Genomic DNA, 21,675 nt, shown 5'->3' on the forward strand with positions numbered 1-21,675 from the left:
TGTTCCATTCCCCTTATCATTTTGGTAGCCCTTCTCTGTACAGATCCTCCAAACACACACACAGAGGCACCCGCAAAGACAGGCTCAGGTATCCACATGCACACATAGCTGCATACATACAGAGAATGTTATAGACCAGACTACCCAAGCAACGCTGGGCACTTTTTGCTAGTCTAGACATATATATATATATATATCACAGACACATTCCCACACGAATAGTAAAGCTAAAGATAATCTTAAGTTTCTCATGAGACTGACAATTCCTTTCTATAATGATCGGCCACCCACAGCAGCCATGCTGCAGCCAGCCCCAACTCACTGCTGCTCCAGGGATGTCACTGGCTACCTCTCCTTATGCACGCATGCATCATCTTTATGGGCCCCGTAGCAGAAGCTTCATGTGGTGCCCTAATGACATCAGCCCTGCTGGGATATTCAAACTGGAGCAATCAGAAAAATGGTGCCTCAGCAACAGGTCTAGCTGGTATTCATTGCTATTTGGATTCTGCTGTGAAGGGTAGCGGGTGTGTGTGAGCCCTTTGTGCTGTGGTGTAGTTGAGGCAGCCTCGAGAGCATATCAACAAGGCCTATGCTGACAGCTGGTGAACATGCCCTGTAGCTGGCCTGTCTGGAGCTTCATCTTTACCAGCCACCTCTCCCGCAGGTTCAGCCCTTGGGTTCTGCAGCCAGCAGGACTTAGGTGGGCCCTAGGGTGGAGAAGATAGCTACAGCCCAGAGGCACACCAGATTCAGGATAGGCAGCAGATTAATGGTGTCAGGATCAGGCCAAGGTCGGGGCAGGCAGCTAACAAGAATGATCAGGTCCAGGCAAAGGGTCAGGTCCAAGCAAGAGGTCAAAAGCCAGAGTCAGGCCAAGGGTGGATGTAGACACACAGGAGACAGTGGACGAGACGAGTAGGATGGGGCAAGGCAGGACAAGGAAGGCTGGATGAGGCAAGGCTGGATAAGGCAAGGTTGGGAGATGAGGCAAAGCAACAACAAGGCAAAGCAACAACAAGGCTGGACGAGGCAAGGCTGAAAGATGAGGCAAAGCAACATGCACTGCAAGGCAGAAGACCCTTTGCTGAGGCATCGGAGATTTGTCTGCAGGAGCCTTAAGAACAGGAGGGCCAGTGATGTCATCACAGGGTGCCATATCTAAGTTACTGCTATGGGCCCTTTAAAAGTAGGGCCGTCAGGCACGCACGCACCTAGGAAAAGGTCAGGGAGCAGCGTCATGGCAGTGTCCTAGCTGCGATCAGCACCAACCTCACTGGGGATAAGTGAGGCAGCTCGAAGGAAAGCCCGCAAGCTGCACTTCATAACATCTGCCTTGTTCCTTGCCTTGTTCCTGCTCCCTGCCTTGCCTCCTTGATCCTGTGTGCCTTAACTTCCTCGGACTGATCTCACGTGCTTTGACCTTTGCTCAGATACAGACACTGCTTGAACGTCACCTGCCTTGACCCTTGCCTGGATACCAACTCTGCTTGTACGCTGCCAACCTTGACCTTTGCCGAGATACTGGCTCTGCCTGCTCGTTACTTGCCCTAAACCTTAGACCGCTTACCTAAGCCATGAACATTCTTCTAAGACCTGCCGGCCTCCGAACCCAAGGGCTCAATCGGCAGGGAAAGACGTTGGTATAGGTGACGTCTATTCCCAGTCCCAGCCAGTAGCTTACCTGCCTTCTGTCACTCTGGACCCAGCTGTGCCTCACGAGCTGGGTAGTATAAACTCCACCATAGACCAAGGGCTCACACACCGTGATATTGTCCCTTTTATTAATGTGTAATAGACTAAAAATGTTTTAGCAAAATTAAGCTTCAGATTTTAATTTTAATGGTATGTGCAATTTCAGCATTAACTTGCCATTGCCATTTTAAAAACTGTACACTTACCACACCCCACCACAAGGCATCTGCATAGCTGGAAAACCCTGTTTTCCCTTCTTCATCCACAGCATCTTTCTCAGCAAGGTAGACAAAATAAGAGGAAAAGATCAGCCCCAAAAATCCAATGTACAGAGTTGTTATGAGCTCCTGTTCAGAAAACAAAAAAGAGGGAGTACTCTGGTTGGCCCAGTAGAGAAAACATTTAAATTTGCTTAGAAACACATTGTATTTTTTTTTCAAGAGTATTAAATGACTTTGATATCATAATACAAATACTTTCCTACCAGGAAACAAATGTGCACATGGGTAGAAGTATACACACATTATGGTAGTGGACAACTCTTATTCATTGGTGGTGTCTAGGGATTTGGAAACCAAAAGGTCCATATTCAGCCACTGGGCGGCTGGCAAAGTTAGCCAGATAAACTTATCCAGCTAACATAGGGGCTGATGCAATACAGTGCACTCAGCCGAGCACACTGTATAACCCGCAGTCGGCTGCAGGTTGAATAGGTGCTAATGAATCCCCTAATGCAATAAGGGGATTAGCACCTATTCAACACGTGTCCAACGCGGAGTGAGTCTAATAGCGCTAATCACAGGCAAATGCATGTGATTGAGGCTATTAGCATTCACTCCAGATGCAAAAAAACCCCCGACGCCGATAAACTCGGCGTCTGTTTTCCTAACCAGTGGATCGCCAACGCCAATCGGGTTCTCGTTAGCAAGGAGGCGATAAGAGCGAGCAAGCAACCCTAGCGCCTCCTTAATAACGCGACCCCCTAATTTAAATATTGCATGGCGCCCCCCTTGGGGGCACGTTAAGAAAGCGGGCACTGACAGCTCAGCACCCGCTTTCTGCGCATATTTATTGCATCAGCCCCATAGCCGGGATACTCAGCGGTGTTTCAGGGGCAGAGTTCAGGCTTAAGCACATACTTTTGATTTTCAGAAGTATGCATGTAAATTAACATGCACAAGTTATGCCTCGCCAAGGGCAGGTGTAACATTGTGTAGGTGAGTTTGTACATGTTCTTTTGGCTAATTTTCAAAGCAAAAATATGTACAACTTTCATTTTGAAAATCAGTGGAAAGTCTGCAGGTAAAAATTACTCACAGTCTTTCTGTTCTTTGAAAATCTCTCTCTAAAAGTACCCACTAAAGTGCCCACATAGTTTGCAACTGTACAACTTATTTGAAAATTGCTTTCTATGGAACTTATTCAAAAAGGACTTTTTACCAGTCTGTGCCTATGAAAAAAAATCTTTATTGAATAAGGCCTTATTATATGTTAAATCCATGAAAAGAAAATGTTGGCTTCTGTAAAAGCATTTGACCACATCCTCAGTACACCAGAGCCTGATAGTCTTTGCTACCCTATGTTAGTTCTTACAGAAGGAAAAGTGAGCCCAATATAGTGAATGTCTCACTATTAAAAATCACTGTTTACTTAACCCCATTAAAAGAAATAGTCAAATCCTTGAACTGAAATAATACAAATTGCTACCAGCTGTGTTTTAAACCAGAAAAATGTGTGGCTCTTTTAAGGGTCACCTAAATGGATAATTATCTCAATTCAGACTGATTTCAGCATTCCAGAAGAATATAGGTGTATGTATTCACTACAACAGTATCAGAAAAGCAGCCCTACAGGCCCTTGCAATAACATTTAGTGGCCTGTTCAGTGAAGCTCAACGTACATGAAAAGGCCATTTAGCATGTTCATAAAAATAGCATCATTTGCATGCATGCTAAACTGGTCAACAATACCATTAACATGTAAGAATGAGTGTGTAAGCATAGATAAAAAAAGGTCATATACAAATTAGGCTTAGAGGATGCATACGAAATAGTGTTGTATGCTGTCCTGCAGATGCTATTTAGAACATGTTCACTAAAGACTAATTTTTAACACTTGCTTCAAACCAGATGTTATAGTGTGCATGTTATTGATAGAGCTCAGCTAACAGGATCCATTGTGAGTTGCAGATGGAAAAGATGTGAATGCTGCGACAGAAGGAATTATGGGAGATATCAAGTACAGGACAAGGAAAAGATGAGGAAAGGGAGAAAGCAATAGAGAGAGAAGAGACAAACATAAACCTGCACAAGCACTTCCAAAATAATTCTGCAGTCCTGTGATACTTTTCTAGGAGGAAAGACGTGCATGTTGAGCTCCTATGCATCATCTAAAAAATCTTTAATTAATTAAAGCTTTAGCATCCAGAATGGCTAAAATCCCACCTAAAGAAGGAGCCAATAGATCCTTACTTTATGGTCTAAACAATCCAGGCAGCCCAAGAAATCCATGAGTCAGGACATGAACAAAAGATGTGCCTGAAAAAACGTCAATCTTTTTCCTGTCTCTTCCTGCTGAGATAATCTCTGCTATGAGAGACGTACTATTACAGTTTCAGCTGCTATGCAGCCTCCCCTCCACAATGAGACCTCGAATACCTTCCAGGCTAGCCAAGTCCTCCCTCCTACTTGAACCACACCTAGACTCCAGCCCTACATAACCCTGCCTTGTCAGTCCCAAGATGCTTCTGCATCGAGTCACCCTCGATTCCTTACCCTAGCCACTCTTGCCTTGTGGCCTCGACAGACCCATCTTTGCCTTGGCTTGCCTCATGGCCTCCAGGCCTTCTGAGCTCAGCCTTGCCTTGCCTCATATAGCCTCCGAGCCTTCTGACCTCAGACTTACCTTATCTTGCCTCGTGGCTTCTAGGCCTTCTGACCTTTTGCTTGCCTTGCAGCTCCCAGGACTTCTGACTCTTGGGCCTTCCTTCCTTTTTAACTACCTTCTGGCCTATAGAGGCCTAGCCTTCCCTGTGGCCTCTAGGCCTTTCCCTGTCTTGCCCCTTGGGGCCTTCCTGTCTCACTGCCTTCAGGTTTTTATGTTCCATGTTCCGTGTTGTCCTCATCTCACCCTGTCCTGTCATGTTTTAGTCTGTTCCTGTCTAAGCCTCAGATCCAGTTTTACCTGCATGCTATTTCTGTCTAAGCCTCAGCCCTAGCCTTACTTGCACTCAGTTCCAGTCCAAGCCTCAGTTCAAGCTTTCCTGCAGTCTGTTTCAGTCCGAGCTTTTGTTCTAGCCTTACCTGCACTCCATTCCAGTCTGAACATTGGCTCCAGCCTTACCAACATGTCCAGGCCTTGTTCCAACCTTGCCCTGCTACCCCATGCCACTCCGGGTGTGATATAACCCATGTTCTGCCTGGACCGGAGCCATAACAAGTACTACAATAACTCTCTTTTCAAATTCACACCAGATTTTGTTTAGAAATTGTCATGGATAAGGTCACTCAATCTGTTTCCACAGTAAATGATAAAAATTTGTGCGTTGACAATATTGCTGAAAAGGTAGAAAAGATGGGGGGCTCATTGATAGCAACCATGCAAAAAATCAAAACGCTTCAGTGCACCTACAAATCCTTGATGGAGAAAGGAGAGTAGCTTACCTGTAACAAGTGTTCTCCGAGGACAACAGGATTTCAGTCTCCACACAAGGGTGACTTCATCCAACAGAGCTCAGTATGGGAAACTTATGTCAAAATTTTAGAACTTTGTTTGAGCCTCTCCGAGCATGCTCACACATGCAATATACCACATAATCACACGGGGGTTCCCTCGGTCTTATAATATAGAATTCAATAAAATAATACTACCCGCGAAGTGGAAACTCCACTCCGTGGGGAGGCAAGCGGGTTTTGTGAGGACTGACTTCCTGCTGTCCTTGGAGAACACTTATTACAGGTAAGCAACTCTGCTTTCTCAGAGGACAAACAGGATGGCAGTCCTCACACATGGATGAATCCCTAGCTTCAAGTGCCCCCCGCCCCCCCCCCCCCCCCAAAAAAAGGAGACAACAATGGTCATAATAACAAGAAGTTTTGTTGGTAACAGGAGGGAGGGCAGTCTGAACAGAAAGAACTGGCCTAGGAGAGAACAGAGTTGTGTTCTACACCTCAAACAGGTTCCGAAGGACAGCTTAGCCAAACCTGCTGTTGCATCGGCCATCTCTATCCAGACTGTAATGAGATGCAAATGAGTGGATGGAACTCCATGTTGCAGCTCTGCAGATCTCCTCCATGGGAACTGCTCACAAGTGGGCCACTAATGCTGCCATGGCTCGAACAGAATGAGCCTTGACATGACCCCCCTAAGATGCAATCCCACCTGGGCATAACAGAAGGAGATGCAGTTTGCTAGCCAATTGGAAAACGTCTGCTTGGCAATGGTGATCCGCAACTTGTTCTAGTCAAAATAAACAAAAACTGGGTGGACTGTCTATGGGCTTCTCTCCGCTCCAGATAGAAAGCCAAGGCTCTCTTGCAGTCCAAACTGTGCAGGGCTTGTTCATCTTGGTGTAAAAGGGGCCTGGGAAACAATGTTGGTAGGATGATGGACTGTTTAAGATGAAAGTCCAATTTAGGCAGAAACTTAGGGTACGTAAGGTATAAGTCACTAAGGTCCGGAGCTCATTGACCCTGCATTCTAAAGTAATTGCCACCAAAAATATGACATTCCAGGTCAGGTACTTAAGGTCACAGGAGTGTATTGGCTCAAAAGGAGCTTTCATCAGCTGAGCCAACACCACGTTGAGGTCCCAAGACACAGCGGGAGACCTTAGGGCAGGCTTCAATTGAAGCAGACCTCGCATAAAACATACAACCGTAGGCTGTACAGAGATGGGCTTACCCTCTACACCACATCATAGAAACATAGAAACATAGAAACATAGAAATGACGGCAGAAGAAGACCAAACGGCCCATCCAGTCTGCCCAGCAAGCTTCACACATTTTTTCTCTCATACTTATCTGTTTCTTTTAGCTCTTGGTTCTATTTCCCTTCCTCCCCCACCATTAATGTAGAGAGCAGTGATGGAGCTGCATCCAAGTGAAATATCTAGCTTGATTAGTTAGGGGGTAGTAGGGGTAGTAACCGCCGCAATAAGCAAGCTACACCCATGCTTATTTGTTTTAACCCAGACTATGTTATACAGCCCTTATTGGTTGTTTTTCTTCTCCCCTGCCGTTGAAGCAGAGAGGTATGCTGGATATGCATCTAAAGTGAAGTATCAGGCACATTTGGTTTGGGGTAGTAACCGCCGTAACAAGCCAGCTACTCCCCGCTTTGTGAGTGTGAATCCTTTTTTCTTCTCCCCTGCCGTTGAAGCTATGCTGGGTATGCGTGAAGTATCAGTTTTTCTTCTCCCCTGCCGTTGGAGCAGAGAGCTATGCTGGATGTGCATCGAAAGTGAAGTATCAGGCACATTTGGTTTGGGGTAGTAACCGCCGTAACAAGCCAGCTACTCCTGGCTTTGTGAGTGCAAATCCTTTTTTCCACATTTCCTCTTGCTGTTGAAGCTTAGAGTGATGTTGGAGTCACAGTAACCATGTGTATGTTTATTGAATAAGGGTATTGTGTCCAGGCAGTAGCCATCATTCTGGCGAGTCACCCACTCTTCATTGGCGGCCTCTTGACTTTATGGATCCACAGTGTTTATCCCACGCCCCTTTGAAGTCCTTCACAGTTCTGGTCTTCACCACTTCCTCCGGAAGGGCATTCCAGGCATCCACCACCCTCTCCGTGAAGAAATACTTCCTGACATTGGTTCTGAATCTTCCTCCCTGGAGCTTCAAATCGTGACCCCTGGTTCTGCTGATTTTTTTCTTATGGTAAAGGTTTGTCGTTGCCTTTGGATCATTAAAACCTTTCAAGTATCTGAAAGTCTGTATCATATCTCCTCTGCTCCTCCTTTCCTCCAGGGTGTACATATTTAGATTCTTCAATCTCTCCTCGTACGTCATCCGATGAAGATCCTCCACCTTCCTGGTCGCCCTTCTCTGTACCGCTTCCAACTTGTCTTTGTCTTTTTGTAGATACGGTCTCCAGAACTGAACACAGTACTCCAGGTGAGGCCTCACCAAGGACCTGTACAAGGGAATAATCACTTCCCTTTTCTTACTCGATATTCCTCTCTCTATGCAGCCCAGCATTCTTCTGGCTTTTGCTATCGCCTTGTCGCATTGTTTCGCAGACTTCATATCATTAGACACTATCACCCCAAGGTCCCTCTCCTGCTCCGTGCACATCAGCCTTTCCCCCCCCATCGAATACAGTTCATTCGGATTTCCACTCCCCATATGCATGACTTTGCACTTCTTGGCATTGAATCTCAGCTGCCATATCTTCGACCACTCTTCCAGTTTCCTTAGATCCCGTCTCATTCTCTCCACTCCTTCCGGCGTGTCCACTCTGTTGCAGATCTTTGTGTCATCCGCAAAAAGACAAACCTTACCTTCTATCCCGTCCGCAATGTCGCTCACAAAGATATTGAACAGGACCGGTCCCAACACCGATCCTTGCGGTACACCACTTAAAACCGCTCTCTCTTCAGAGAAGGTTCCATTTACCATCACACATTGTCTTCTGTCCGTCAACCAATTTGCAATCCAGGTCACCACCTCGGCACTCACTCCCAAGCTTCTCGTTTTATTGACCAGTCTCCTGTGCGGAACCGTATCAAAAGCTTTGCTGAAATCCAAGTATATGATATCGAGTGCTCTTCCTCGATCCAATTCCTTGGTTACCCAGTCAAAAAAGTCAATCAGATTTGTTTGACAGGATCTTCCCCTGGTGAATCCATGTTGCCTCTGGTCCATCAATTCTCCAGACTGTAGATAGTTCACTATTCTCTCTTTCAGCAGTGACTCCATTACTTTTCCCACCACCGAAGTGAGGCTAACCGGTCTGTAGTTGCCAGCCTCCTCCCTGTTCCCACTCTTGTGAAGCGGGACCACCACCACTCTTCTCCAATCAATCGGCACCACTCCCGTTTCAAGGGATCTATTGAACAGGTCACACAGCGGACCTGCCAGAACATCTCTGAGCTCCCTCAATATCCTTGGATGAATCCCATCAGGCCCCATGGCTTTGTCCACTTTCAGGTTCTTTAGCTCTTCCCACACATTTTCTACTGTAAAAGGATTTTCATCTATTCCATTTCCTTCCAGTTTCTTGTTGTGTAGAGATGGTCCTTCTCCAGGGTCTTCTTTAGTGAACACAGAGCTGAAGTATTCGTTTAATATTTCTGCCATTTCTTCGTCTCTCTCCACACTTTGATCATTATCACCTTTCAATTTCACTATACCACTTTGGACCTTTCTCTTTTCGCTGATGTATCTGAAAAATGTTTTGTCACCATTTTTTATCTCCTTGGCAATCCTCTCTTCCGCTTGACTTTTTGCCAACTTGATTAATTTCTTTGTCTCCCTCAGTTGAATCAAATATTCTTCTTTGTGTTCCTCCCTTTGGGATCTTTTATATTTCTTGAATGCTGTTCTTTTAGCTTTAATTTTGTCAGCCACCTCCTTTGAGAACCAGATAGGTTTCAATTTTCTTTTGCTTTTCTTTACATTTCTAACATATAGAGTAGTTGCCTTGGTGATTGCTCGTTTTAGATTGGTCCACTGCTGCTCCACATCTCTCTCGTTCTCCCATCCTTTTAGTTCTTCCTCCAGGTACTTACCCATTTCCTCAAAGTCCGTGTTTTTGAACTGTAAAACTCGGGTCTTTGTGGTTCTTTTCCCTATATGTGCCAATTGCACTCAGATGAACCCTAAATGAGTAGGTCTTCAGACCAGCTTCCAAAAGGTGTAGAAGGTATTCAAGTAGTTTTTATGGTGAGCAGGAGAAAGGATCTAGGATCTTTTGCTCACATCACATGGAAAATCCCCTCCTATTCAGTCTGTAGGACTTTCTATTGGAAGGATTTCTTGAAGCTACAAGGACTTGACACACCTTCTGAGACATTGAGTTGTTGCAGAAACAGCCTCTCAACATCCAGGGTGTAAAACACAGTGTCTGAAGGTTGGAATGGCACAACCTCTCTCGATCCTAGGTGATGAGATCTGGGGAAGTCCCCAATCTGATCGGTTTCTGAATGGACATCTTCTGGAGGAGTGGAAACCAAACCTGTCTTGGCCAATAAGGGGCTATGAGGATCATAGTTCTTTGTCCTCGTGAAGCTTCAACAAAATCTTCGCGTACAGGAGACCCGCACCTCAATGGCGGGCGAAGACATCTGCGGCTAGTCTGCTGTGTGCCCTGTACAGGGAGCAGAACTGAGGAACCTTCCTGTTCCAAGGCACAGCAAATACATCCACCTCTGGGCTTCCCCACAGGTGGAAGATCCGATTCACAACCCCTTGATCTAGAGACCATTCATGGGGTTTGAAGAAGAGACAATCTGTCCGGAATTGCATTTTCAGTTCTGATCAAATACATGGCCCTGAGCACCATCCCATGGGAGAGGGCTCATGACCATATCTGGAAGTCTTCCTGATACAGCAGGTACAATCTTGTAACTCCTTGCTTGTTGATATACCACATTGCCACTTAGTTGTCAGTCTGAATCAGCACAATTTTGTTGGACAGCCTATCTCTGAAAGCTCATAGAACATACCTGATTTCCGGAGCTTCAGGAAACTGATTTGACACAGTTGCTTCTGGTGAACCACAGACCCTGGGTGAGGAGCCCATTGACTTGAGCTTCCCAGCCCAGGATGGACACATCCATTGTTAGCACAATTTGGACCCAAGGATTTTGGAAAGTAACCCCCGTTCCAGATTGGAATTTACCCACCACCAGGACAAAGAGTCCCGGAGGGATGGGGTGACTCGTATTCAGTCCTGTAGCTCCTGCATAGCTTGTCGCCACTAGGACCTTATTGTCCATTGAGCTTTCCTTGTATGTAAATGTGCCAAGGGAGTGACATGTACTGTTGTGGCCATTTGGCTCAACAGTCTCAACATGTGCCATGCTGAAACCTGCTGGCTCTCTTGAATCTATGTCACAAAGGCCTTGGCCTAAGCCATGTCTAGCAGGGCTCCAATGAATTCCAATTGCGGTGATAGTCTGGGATGGGACTTGGAGTAGTTGATGATGAACCTTACTGACTCTAGCATACAGATGGTCAAGCACATGGACACTTTGGCCCCTGCCCGAGAGGTGCTCCTTAGTAGCCAATCATCCAGATGGGGAAAACAAGGACTCTCAGCCTGCAAAGGTGCACCACCACCATGGATAAGTAGAATCCCTACCCTCTGCTCTGGTGGAATAGGATCAACTGCTCTGGCTGTTAAGAGGGAGGAGAGCTCTATGAGAAATACCTCATATTGCCTACCGGTCCCCAAATAAGACTCAGGAAGCAATTTGGCTGGGTACTCGATAGATGTAATCTATGCCTTCCAAGGACAATGGCAAGAACCCACTGGTCTGAGGTTAGATTGGGCCACTGCATGCTGAGAACTGCAGCCTTCCCCCAACCCCAGCGTCCATTGCCCTGGGTACGGCAGACATGGCTACTCCCTGCAATACAGTCAAAACCCTGTCCCTGGAGTTCATTGAGGCACTGGCTGAGGCTTTGGGCTCTTCTGTTGCTTAGGTGGCTGCTGTTGCTGACGAGGTCGAGGAGGCAGAACATAGTATCTCCTCCAGTGGAAGAAAGACGTCCTGTGGTCAGATCTCAAGGACCACCTAGCAGAGGAGAATGAGTCCTGGGTGCCAATAGACAGCTGCTGGAGTGTTGCATAATGGTCCCACACTTTGGCTACTGCGTCCTTCACTTTATCTCTGAAGATGGTCTTTCTTGTGCATGGCACGTCAGCAAGTTGCTCCTGCATTTTCTGATGGAGATCTGAGACCCGCAGCCATGCGAATCTACGGGTGCCAATCCCTGCAGCAGAGACCCTCTATGCTGTCCCAAAAACACCGTTGGTCAACCAGACCCCTTGTTCTCCGCACTCCAGACCCAGGGACTGGAGTGCGGAGAACTCCAGTCCCTGCGCCAGGGACTGGAGAGTGTCCTGATGCTATTGAGGCAGCTGCTCGGCCACCTCCTATACCTGTTCCAGGATGTCCCGCATATACTGGCCCACATGGAGCTGGTAGGCCGTTATGCAGACTATGAGCATAGCACCCTGAAATACTTTCCTCCTAAGAGCATCCATGGCCCTTTGATCTTTCCCTGGGGGCACTGAGGAATGAGTCCAAGTATGCTTGGCCTTCTTGAGAGAGGATTAGACCACCATTGATTGGTGTGGCAGCTGATGCTTGTGGAATCCAAGAACCTTCTGGATGAGATAAATCGCATCCACCTTTGAGAGTGATCGAGCAAAGCTTCAGGTCTGCAGCAGTAAACCATGCTGATTCCAGCCTTTTCTAATGCAATATTCACTTTTTTTCATACAATCAACAACAACATAACAGCGGACTGCCTACCTTTGTAGTATTCAGCTTACACAAGGGTTGTAGACTGTCTTCACTCTGGACAGTGTACCTTCAAGCCCTTCTGGTTTGGTCAGAATAGTTTTACAGAAGCTGCCTCTCTGGAGAAGTAGGAATCTCCTGATCCCAGCTGGGCTCACAAACATCCTGCCCCAGCTGGTCCTGACCTCAATATTCTCCTTGCCCAGCAGGGTCCTGCCCACAGGTTTAAAGGAGAAAATAGGGGCACATTGTCACATACTCGCCCCCCCCCCCCCAAGCTTGGACCCATTGGTCGAAGTGTTATTACTCCCCCTAGATCCCATTCAGAGAAGTACCAAACACCTCACTCCCCCTCATCTGGCTTCCCAACAGCTAGGCTTGGGGTCGGGAATCTAGTGTCAGACTCACCTCCACACATTAAGATTACTTCAGACAATATTGTTAGTACCACTCACTGTGGCCCTCATCCAGTGTATACCCACAATCCTTTTTATCTGAGTCCATCTGTAGCTCCGGGTTCCACTTCCACCCTACTGAGACACCTTGGACTGGCTGTGGGACATGTAATGAGTATTTTTCAATCATCTCTGTGGTGACTTGTGCCTCCTCTGCACCATCACGATCAGTGCCCTCTGGCGACTCCACCATGGCTCTCACTGACTCCTTGTCAGTGTCAGGCATTGGCTCCTCTGCAGCGTTTCTCGCTGGGGTTTCTATGGTATCCCTCTCTGGATTCATCATAGTGTTTCTGCAGCCCTTCCATCTGGTTCTTTGGCAGTACCTCTCTCAGGTTCCATCCTGCTGCCTTCTAGAGATGTGAATCGTTTTTCTGACGAATGAAAATATCGTACAATATTTTCTAATCCGACAAGTATTGGGGGGTCCCCGAAAGCAATAGGAAAACCCCACAAAATTTCCGTGTGGTTTTCTTATCATTTTGGGGGGGGGTAGAAAGGGTGCACAGAAACCCCCGCCCTCCCCAAACACACCCTGACCCTTTAAATCTAATTATTTAGAATTCCCCACCATCCTGATCCCCCCAAAACTTTCCTAAACTACCTGGAGGTCCAGCGGGGGTCCTGGGAGTGATCTCCTGCTCTCGGGCGGTCGGCTGCCACTAATAAAAATGGCGCCGATGGCCCTTACCATGTGACAGGGGCTATCGGTGCCATTGGCCGGCCCCTATCACATGGTAGGAGCAATGGATGGCCCGCACCATTTTTTAAGATGGTGCGGGCCCATCCATGGCTCCTACCATGTGACAGGGGCCGGCCAATGGCACCGATAGCCCCTGTCACATGATAAGGGCAAAGGGCCATTGGCACCATTTTGTTTACTGGCAGCCGATGGCCCAAGAGTGGGAGATCGCTCCCAGGAACCCCGCTGGACCACCAGGTACTTTAGGAAAGTAGTTTTGGGGGGGTCAAGAGAGTGGGGGGGATGCTAAATAATTAGATTTAAAGGGTCGGGTGGTTTTGGGGTTTTTTCGGCTCGGGACAGCTGAAAAAAAAAGCGGTGAGAACCATGGGAAACAAAGATTTCCCGTGGTTCTACGAACACGATACCAGAAACGATTCACATCTCTACTGCCTTCCATAGGCCCACTGGTGCTGCAACCAAAGCAGGCCATTCAGTATTGCCCCCTTCTGAGCACTCCATGGTACCTCTCTCAAGACTCTCTGCAGCCCTTGTCTCTGGGCTTTCTCCAGCTTTTGGGCACCCTACAGTTCCTCCCTCCTCTAGGCTTTCTGTGGTACCATTCTCAGGTCTCCCTGCAGCACCCCACTCAGTGTTCTTCCTGCTGCCTTCCTCAGGCCATTCAACACTGCCTCCTTCTAGGTAGTCTGTGTTGCCCAGTGGGCTTTCACTACTCAGGGCCTATTTTGGCTTCAGCCCCGTTGCTGTTTTCTGCTCCCTCTGGAATGGACTCTCTTTGAAGGGTCAAGTGCCAGTCACATAATTCAAATGGCTACTGTGCTCTTCAGGTTTTAGGAGTCCTACAACCTTGTTTAGCTTCACTTCTGGCAGGCTGGCAGTTTTTCTCAGTTCACTCACTAACATACTTTTCTCTCTGGTGAGTTGCCTTAGCTCCCTCTCTATTTAGGTAATCTCTACTGCAATCTCCTGTAGTTCAGTGATCAGCTGTAGCCATTTAATTCTGCCTTCCTCTCTCTGGGCATCTACAGAATCTGGGAGTTGCTTTGCTGGCCTCACTAGCCTGGCTGGCCTTTCCTTCTGTCAGACCTCCAAGTCTTAAGATCTCTCTCTCTCAATCAGCTCTTGAGACTAAGGAACTCCCAACTATGCAGAAGTATATGGCTATTCTTCCTTCATTCTCCTGCACGACAGTACACCTACTGGATTCAGACCAGGTTTTTGGTAGTACTGCTGCTGCAGTCTCTTACAGGAGCACAACCAACAATCAAAGGATGATTTGTGGGGCATGCCATTTTCCCTTTATGAGACGATCAAAGTGTACATGTCAATCACCGTCGTCTTTTTCAGGGTCATGGGTTAGCATCCTCCACCTTTTGGTTCAGAGGAGGAATCTAAAAGGATTCTTTCAGACTCTCTTCCTGATTTGCCAGAGCATTTGTCCCCACTAAAAGATCTCTCATACTTCAGATGCTAGAAAAGTTGAAGAAGACCATTGGCGTCAACAACTGGAGTGACAAGGACCCACAAAAGGAGGTCTTTGGTTTACGTGGGATTCTGATGCCTCCTCTGAGCTGGCAATGATCCCACTGTAACTTCCTCACCATTGAGTAGACTGATTTAAGGGGTTGCACAGTTCCAAGGATGCTAGCAACTCCCTGGATCTCTATTTCACTCAGCCAATCTTCCACTCCTGGGATGCCAGTGTTCCACCAGCAGGGAGGAGATATAACCTCCGGGGCTCTTAGTATGGGGTAGGGATGCTCAATACCTTTAACTCAGTCTCACCCACTTCTCAGACACTATCAAGCTGGTACTCATGGTTGATAAGTTCAATAGACTGGGAGGCATCAAATAATACAGCAGAGAGGCAGAGGGTGGTGTTCAACAAATGGAAAATAATTTACTTGATCTTGAAAAACAGAATCCGTGCTAGTGTTGCAAAAATCTTAAACAAAAGCAGAAGGATAATCACCCCCAAAGCCATACTCTCGGTCCATGGAACATTTAATCCCAGAGGTTTGGTTTTTTTTTGGTCTGAATCAGCATCCAGCACTCCTTCCCTGTAGAGGGTAGGAAAATTCTCCTCCTCTATTATCATAGGAAAAAATGGGTACATTGCAAAAAGGGGGTGAAGACCCAAAATTTCTACAATGGATATAAAACTTCTCCCACTCAGTAGTCTCTGTTTATTGATCATAGGTTGAAAACACTGGAAACAGCCAGTCTTTTCATAAGGAGATTAAAAACAGCCTTCTGAACAAGAGTCAGTCAAAAATTACAAAAATCCCACAACCTTGTCAAAAAGGTTTCTCCAAAATATTCTAAAACCTCCACTTTGTCATATGATTCAAGTAGTGAGCATTGAGGCCTACCATAAATTCATACTTCCATCAAAACTCCTCTTTAAAAAAACTCTTCAAAACCAACAGCTCACAACTCAAACACAGCCCAGAACTGGAAACAAAACTTAGCTGAACATGCTCAAACCTCAGTTTATAAAGAGCTGAGCCCATCCCAAAAAGGGAAGGATCAAAACAGGGCGGAGGATTCCCAAGATGCAAAAATCTCCAAAAAGGTGTAAAAAAGAAAAACTGTTTAGTGCAGATTGTGAGTCCCCCATCACACTAGTACATGAAAATTCTTCACAACCTGCAAGTGAGAATGTGAGACAATGCAGCCTCCTGATCCCCAGTAGCCAGATGACAAGTACAGTATGCAACAAACTCCAGACTTTGATCTAGTCCAGTTGCCCCACCAGTCAGTGGTACAGAATCAGTTTTAAAGTAGGCCAAGATAACCCATATTTTTTCCAACACACCCTTGAGCAACGACCCTAGTTTAATGGACAACTTTAGGAAGAAAGTCTTCCAAAGTTCAATGTTGAACGCCCACATTGCAGCTCATCAACTTTTCACAGTGCAATACTTACATGTCTGCATTGACAATTTAAAGCTCTTTGTTAACTCAAAATGTCCCTGGATAGAGAACAAGAAGGTTATTGCCAGGCTATCATGGATGCAGAAGAATGTGAGAAGCACCTTATCCAGTTAATGTATGAGTCTTTCCACACAGCAGATAGGTCTTCTGTAGTAGCCAATGGAGTATGTTGAATGGCCTGGTAATAAGCAAGCGGAAAGATGTCTATGACAAGTTGGCTGATGTCCCATTCCCTGGTGAAAGTTTCTTTGGGGACAAAGTTAGAGAAACCATCACCAAATTAAGGAGCAACTTGCAGCTATTCAGTCTCTTTCAGAGGGCACTGACTAGCCTATCACCTCCAGGTGTTCATAATTCTTTCAGAGAAACCCCTTCTATCAATTTCAGCGATATCATGCTCCACCTATGCTGCCACAGTAACAGTTTCTAACGAGGACACACACATGCATCAACCTAAGGAATCACAACAATCACAACTTAAAACAGGGCCTAGTTTTGATGAGCCTCAGATCTCCAACTTCTCCATAGGGGGGAATCTAGCTATTTCTTGATGAATAGGGGATGATCACTGTTAGTTTTTTCAAACTGAGAGTCTGGTGTTTGTGCTTCTCCCGATATCCAGCACATCACTAATGTTTGGCCTTCAATCTGGATACTTTTCATTTAGCCTAATTTTCTCTCCAAGTGGAGTCACTCCTTGTTCAACAAAAACTGTCCCTCCTGAACAACATGGCAAGGGGTTAAATTCCTGCTATTTTCTTATCCCCAAGAAGTCAGTGGGATTGAGACCCATCCTGGATTTACAAAGACTGAACAGGCAGTTGTTATGGGAGAATTTTAACATGAACATGCTCCACACCATTCTACCTTTTATTCAAGTGGGAGACTGGATGTGCACTCTAGATCTGAAGGATGCATATGCTCCCATTCATATCCATTCTGCTCACTGGAAGAACCTCAGGTTCATGGTAAAGGGCATGGACTACTAGTTTAAGGTTCTTCCTTTTGGCCTCGCAACCATCCCTAGGATCTTTAGGAGATACCTAATGGTAGTGGTGGCACACTTACTTTTCCACAGAATATGTGTCTTCCCATACCTAGATGACTGGCTAGTGATGGGACCATTTCAAGTGGGGGTGCAAAACTCCTTGGAGAAGACCATTCAGCTCCTTCAGTCCCTGAGTTTTTAGTCAATGTTGTCAAAACAAACATCAATCGGACCCAGAGAATTAAGTTCATCAGGGCTTGGATAAAGTCACTGGAGGAGAAAGCATTCTTCCCATCAGAAAGAGCAACCTACCTTTGGAGCTTGAATCAGAACTTACTGCAGCAAGACCAAGTCACAGCCCGGGCAATCCTGGTTGTTCTAGCCATAGGGAGGCAGCAGTGTATATAGTCCCTTTGACTCACAAGAACATAAGTGCTCTTCAGTAGGGCCTCTATTCAGGAGGATCAGCTGTGTTAACCCCTGTCACATCCCTTCATTGGCTGTTGAATCTGTAGTCTTAGAAATGGGTTCCCTTCTTTGAGTTTTACCTCATAGTTGACACTGATGATGGATGTGTCTACCAGAGAATGAAGTGCACGTACAGCTTTCCTCCCGAACTCAGGGAACATAGCAACAGAACATCTTTTTTCAAATCATATGGCATGCATTAGGAGAATTCACTCATTTTCTTCAGGGAAAGAGAATTCTAATACATACTGACAATTAGATAGCATGTTCTATGTAAATAAGCAAAGCGGCATAGGGTCCTGGGTCATTTTCCAAGAATCTCAAAAAGCATGGGAGTGGGCTCCCAGGCAACATACCTTCCTGGAGTATCCAACATGTTGGCGGGTCACCTTAGCAGGGTCTTTCATTCACATGAGTGGTCTCTGGCTCAAGGTCTGAAACAGACTTTTGAGGCACCATTGATCAACTTGTTCATATCAGAAAATAACAGAAAAGTTGAAATATTTTGTTCCATTCTTTGAAACCAATTCAGTTCCTCTCCAGAAGCTCTTCTGCTGTAGTAGGATGCAGATCTGCTGTATGTGTTTCCACTTCTTTTTACTATTGGTGAGGACAGTGCAGAAGTTACTCAAGGAACGGGCATATCTTATCATCATCATTACACCAGCATGGCCTAGACAAGTGTAGTTCTTCTGTTTCATCAGATTGTCAGTCTACCCTCCGATTCCTCTAGGAACCGATCCAGCACTGCTTATGGAAATAGAGGGTTATCTGTGTCACCCAAACCTCCCTTTAACTTGACAGCATATATATTGAACGCTCAGTAGTATCCTTGATGTTGCTGTCCAAGGAGGTTGAAGATATTGCAATTTCGACCTGGAAGCTGTCCACCAGAAGAGTTCATGGATTTAAATGGAAGCATTTCTCCTCTTGGTGCCAGGCTGGCTCTCTGGACCCCTTTGCCTGTTCTAAGGATCTTCTTCAATATTTGCTCTCCTTCTTTGCATCAGGTCTCAGTGCATCAACAGTGAAAGTGCATCTTAGTGCCATACCCTCAGGTGGAGGGCAAACTGATTTCCCTTCATCCCCTAGAGTCAAAGATCATGAAGGGTTTTTGGCAAACAAAGCCTCCAGTTTTGAAACCTCCTGTACCATAAGATCTCGAGTCACCTTAGAACAACTGAGGAAGCCTCCTTACAAGTTGCTGGAGTTGACCTCATTGAAATTTCTTATGTAGAAGCTGGTGCTTTTGGTCGGATCACTTCAACTAGACAAGTCAATGAACTTCACGCATTAGTCTCATACTCTTCTTAGTACCTCCAGTTATTCCACAACAGGGTGGTGATCCACACCCATAGTTTCTACCTACAGTGATTTCTACTTTTCATGTGAATCAAGCTATTGTTTTGTTCATATTCTTTCCAAAAGTATATATGCATAAAATAGAAAAAAACTTTCATTCACCATACAAAAGGGCTTTAGTCTTTTACCTAAAGAGAAGTCAAACATATTATCAGGCCTCTCAACTATTTGTGTCCTATGATCCCAAAAGAATGAGTGCAGCAGTTGCCAAATGTATGTTGTCCAACTTGCTAGCAGCCTGCATTGTGCATATGTATTGGGTGGCCTTCAAATTACAGATTCTGTCAAGGCTCATCAAGTAAAAACTATGGCCATTTCAATTGCTCCATTGAAGACAATTGCAAAGCTGCAACTTGCTCAACCCCAAAGCTGTGACAGATCCGGAATCCAGCACCGTTGGTGGGAGATCCTGCTCTAGGAGCCTTTGTTTGACTTGGCACAAAGGAGTCAGAAGGAGATTCTGTTTGGGAAAAATGATGAGCTCCATCTCTCCAATGACCTGTAGAGCTCAACCATTTTCCAAGCATGGTTCTGCTGAGTTCTAAGGAACATCCAACCATAGTTGTAGTAATTTACAGAGTCATGGTCCAGTCCCAGGCCCACTGTAACAGATGCTGTGGCCATTGGTGCTGGATATCTTGCAGCTACTGAACTTGGCCTTCTTGGAATTGAACATCCTAGATATTTTATCTTTTATTTTTTATATAATAATGTATTTTTTGAGCACTGAAAAAGTGCTGTTTGAGGGGCTGCCAAGGCAACAAGACAATAGGCAAAACAACAAAGGAAAGCAATAAGGAAGGTAGAACAAAAAAGAGTGAGGGATATGAGGCAGCACACGAATCCTGAAATTCTCGCACATGTTCTGTAGTAAAAGCTTCACTGAGCTACAAAAAATTGGTCTGTTCTGCGCTGTCAGATGACATCATGGCTAATTCAGCACTGCTTATTGATGGTGAAACTTCTGTTTTACTGTGTCTGGTTTGTTATGTTGCATTAGAAGTTTTAGTGTATGTCGTTTTGGGCGATCAATGTGTTCAAAGAGGTGATCTAGATATATATTAAATGAATAAATAGTATGTACTTAAGCACCTGCATTTTCCAAAATTACTTTATATAGACAGAATAGAAAAGCAAAATGAAAGAATATGAAAAGGATGGCATTGTGACAGGATGGCATATAATTTGCCTTTTTCCATTTGTTCCTGGCTTTCAAATAATATGAATACTGTGATAGTATATTTGGATACACAGAAATAAAGGTCAGAAAATTAGATACAAGTGATACATTGTTAGCTTAATAAAAAGGTGTTATGAAGAGCTTCAATAGCTATGATCCCTTTATCAGATCAGTGCAGAATAAGCTATAGATTATGTTATCCATATATATAAGTAAATTACAGACTGCATTACAATGGCGGTATGATGGTGTCTTCATAGTGTAAAGAGTTATAAACAGCATTCCTAGTTTTAGGTGTTTATAAATTGTAAATTTAGGTGTTTATTTTCCAGCTAATTAGGGTTATTTGAGGGTATAAAACAATCTACTGTCTGTTTTAGTGGCATAGGTACTATTGGTAGGTAGTTTGAGTACCTTTTCCAACTCAATCAAATACATGCATTTACATAAGACAAATGTACTGCCAAAACAAAACGATGCTTACAATCTGTCCCCAGAAATCAGCACCTGTGTTCACTCTCCTCAGTCTAGAGCACATGCCCTCACCTAGCACACTCTACCCTGGCCCCTAGTCCTGGGGGAATTCTGCGCTACTGCGGAGCACAGGATTTGCACAGAATTCCCCCCCGTGCAGAATTGCCATTTTCTGCGCAGAATTTGACAAATCTGCGCAGAAAATGGCAGAGGAGACCCCAGCATGCCGCGAACGGAGCATGTGAAGATGAAGGCCCTGCACACCGCAAGATGTACTCCACTTGCGGCGAAGATGAAGGCCCCGGTGCGCTATTCACGGCAAAAATGAAGGCCCCTGTGTGCCGTGGGATGCGTGACATTTGCAGTGAAGATGAAGGACCCCGTGTGCAGCGGGACGCACACCGTTCATGGTGAAGATGAAGGCCCCCGTGTGCAGTGAACGGAGTTTGCTCTGCTCGCGCAAAGATGAAGGCCCCGCAAAAAGTGAATGTGTGTGTGTGTGTGTGAGAGGAGAGGGAGAGGGATGTGTGAGAGAGGAGAGGAGAGGGAGAGGGATGTGTGAGAGAGGAGAGGAGAGGGGTAGGGGTGTAGGGAAGGGGGTGTGATAGATAGAGGAAAGAGGGTGTGGGGGAGGGGAGGGTGAGAGAGCAGGGAGAGGGGTGTGAGAGAGGGGAGGGGAGGGTGAGAGAGCAGGGAGAGGTGTGTGAGAGAGAGTATGGGAGGTGAGGTGGGGGGGTGGATGCTTGAGTGTGGGTGCCAGAGAGGGAGCTTATATGAGGAGATTGTGAAGGAATGTGTATGTATGTGAGAGATTGGGAGCTCATGTGTATGAAAAAGGGATTGTGTGTATGTGAGGATGCTAGCCTGTGTAAAGGGATTGTATATGTGTGTGAGACAGAGCCTGTGTGAAGGGGTGCATGAGAGAGAGATATAGG

At 45.8% G+C, this 21,675-nt stretch overlaps 1 protein-coding gene across 4 annotated transcripts in view; it reads right to left on the reverse strand.

Annotated features, from left to right (window-relative positions):
- LOC115090621 (potassium voltage-gated channel subfamily KQT member 1-like) overlaps window positions 1-21,675 on the reverse strand; it is a 408,883-nt gene that overhangs the window by 160,289 nt on the left and 226,919 nt on the right. For all 4 annotated transcript variants that reach the window (XM_029599979.1, XM_029599980.1, XM_029599981.1 and 1 more), the window contains exon 7: window positions 1,902-2,042. In XM_029599979.1, coding sequence (XP_029455839.1) covers window positions 1,902-2,042 — 141 coding nt within the window. The remainder of the gene's footprint in view (window positions 1-1,901; window positions 2,043-21,675) is intronic.

This window comes from Rhinatrema bivittatum, chromosome 4, assembly GCF_901001135.1.
Source record: "Rhinatrema bivittatum chromosome 4, aRhiBiv1.1, whole genome shotgun sequence".
NCBI classification, from domain to species: Eukaryota; Metazoa; Chordata; class Amphibia; order Gymnophiona; family Rhinatrematidae; genus Rhinatrema; species Rhinatrema bivittatum.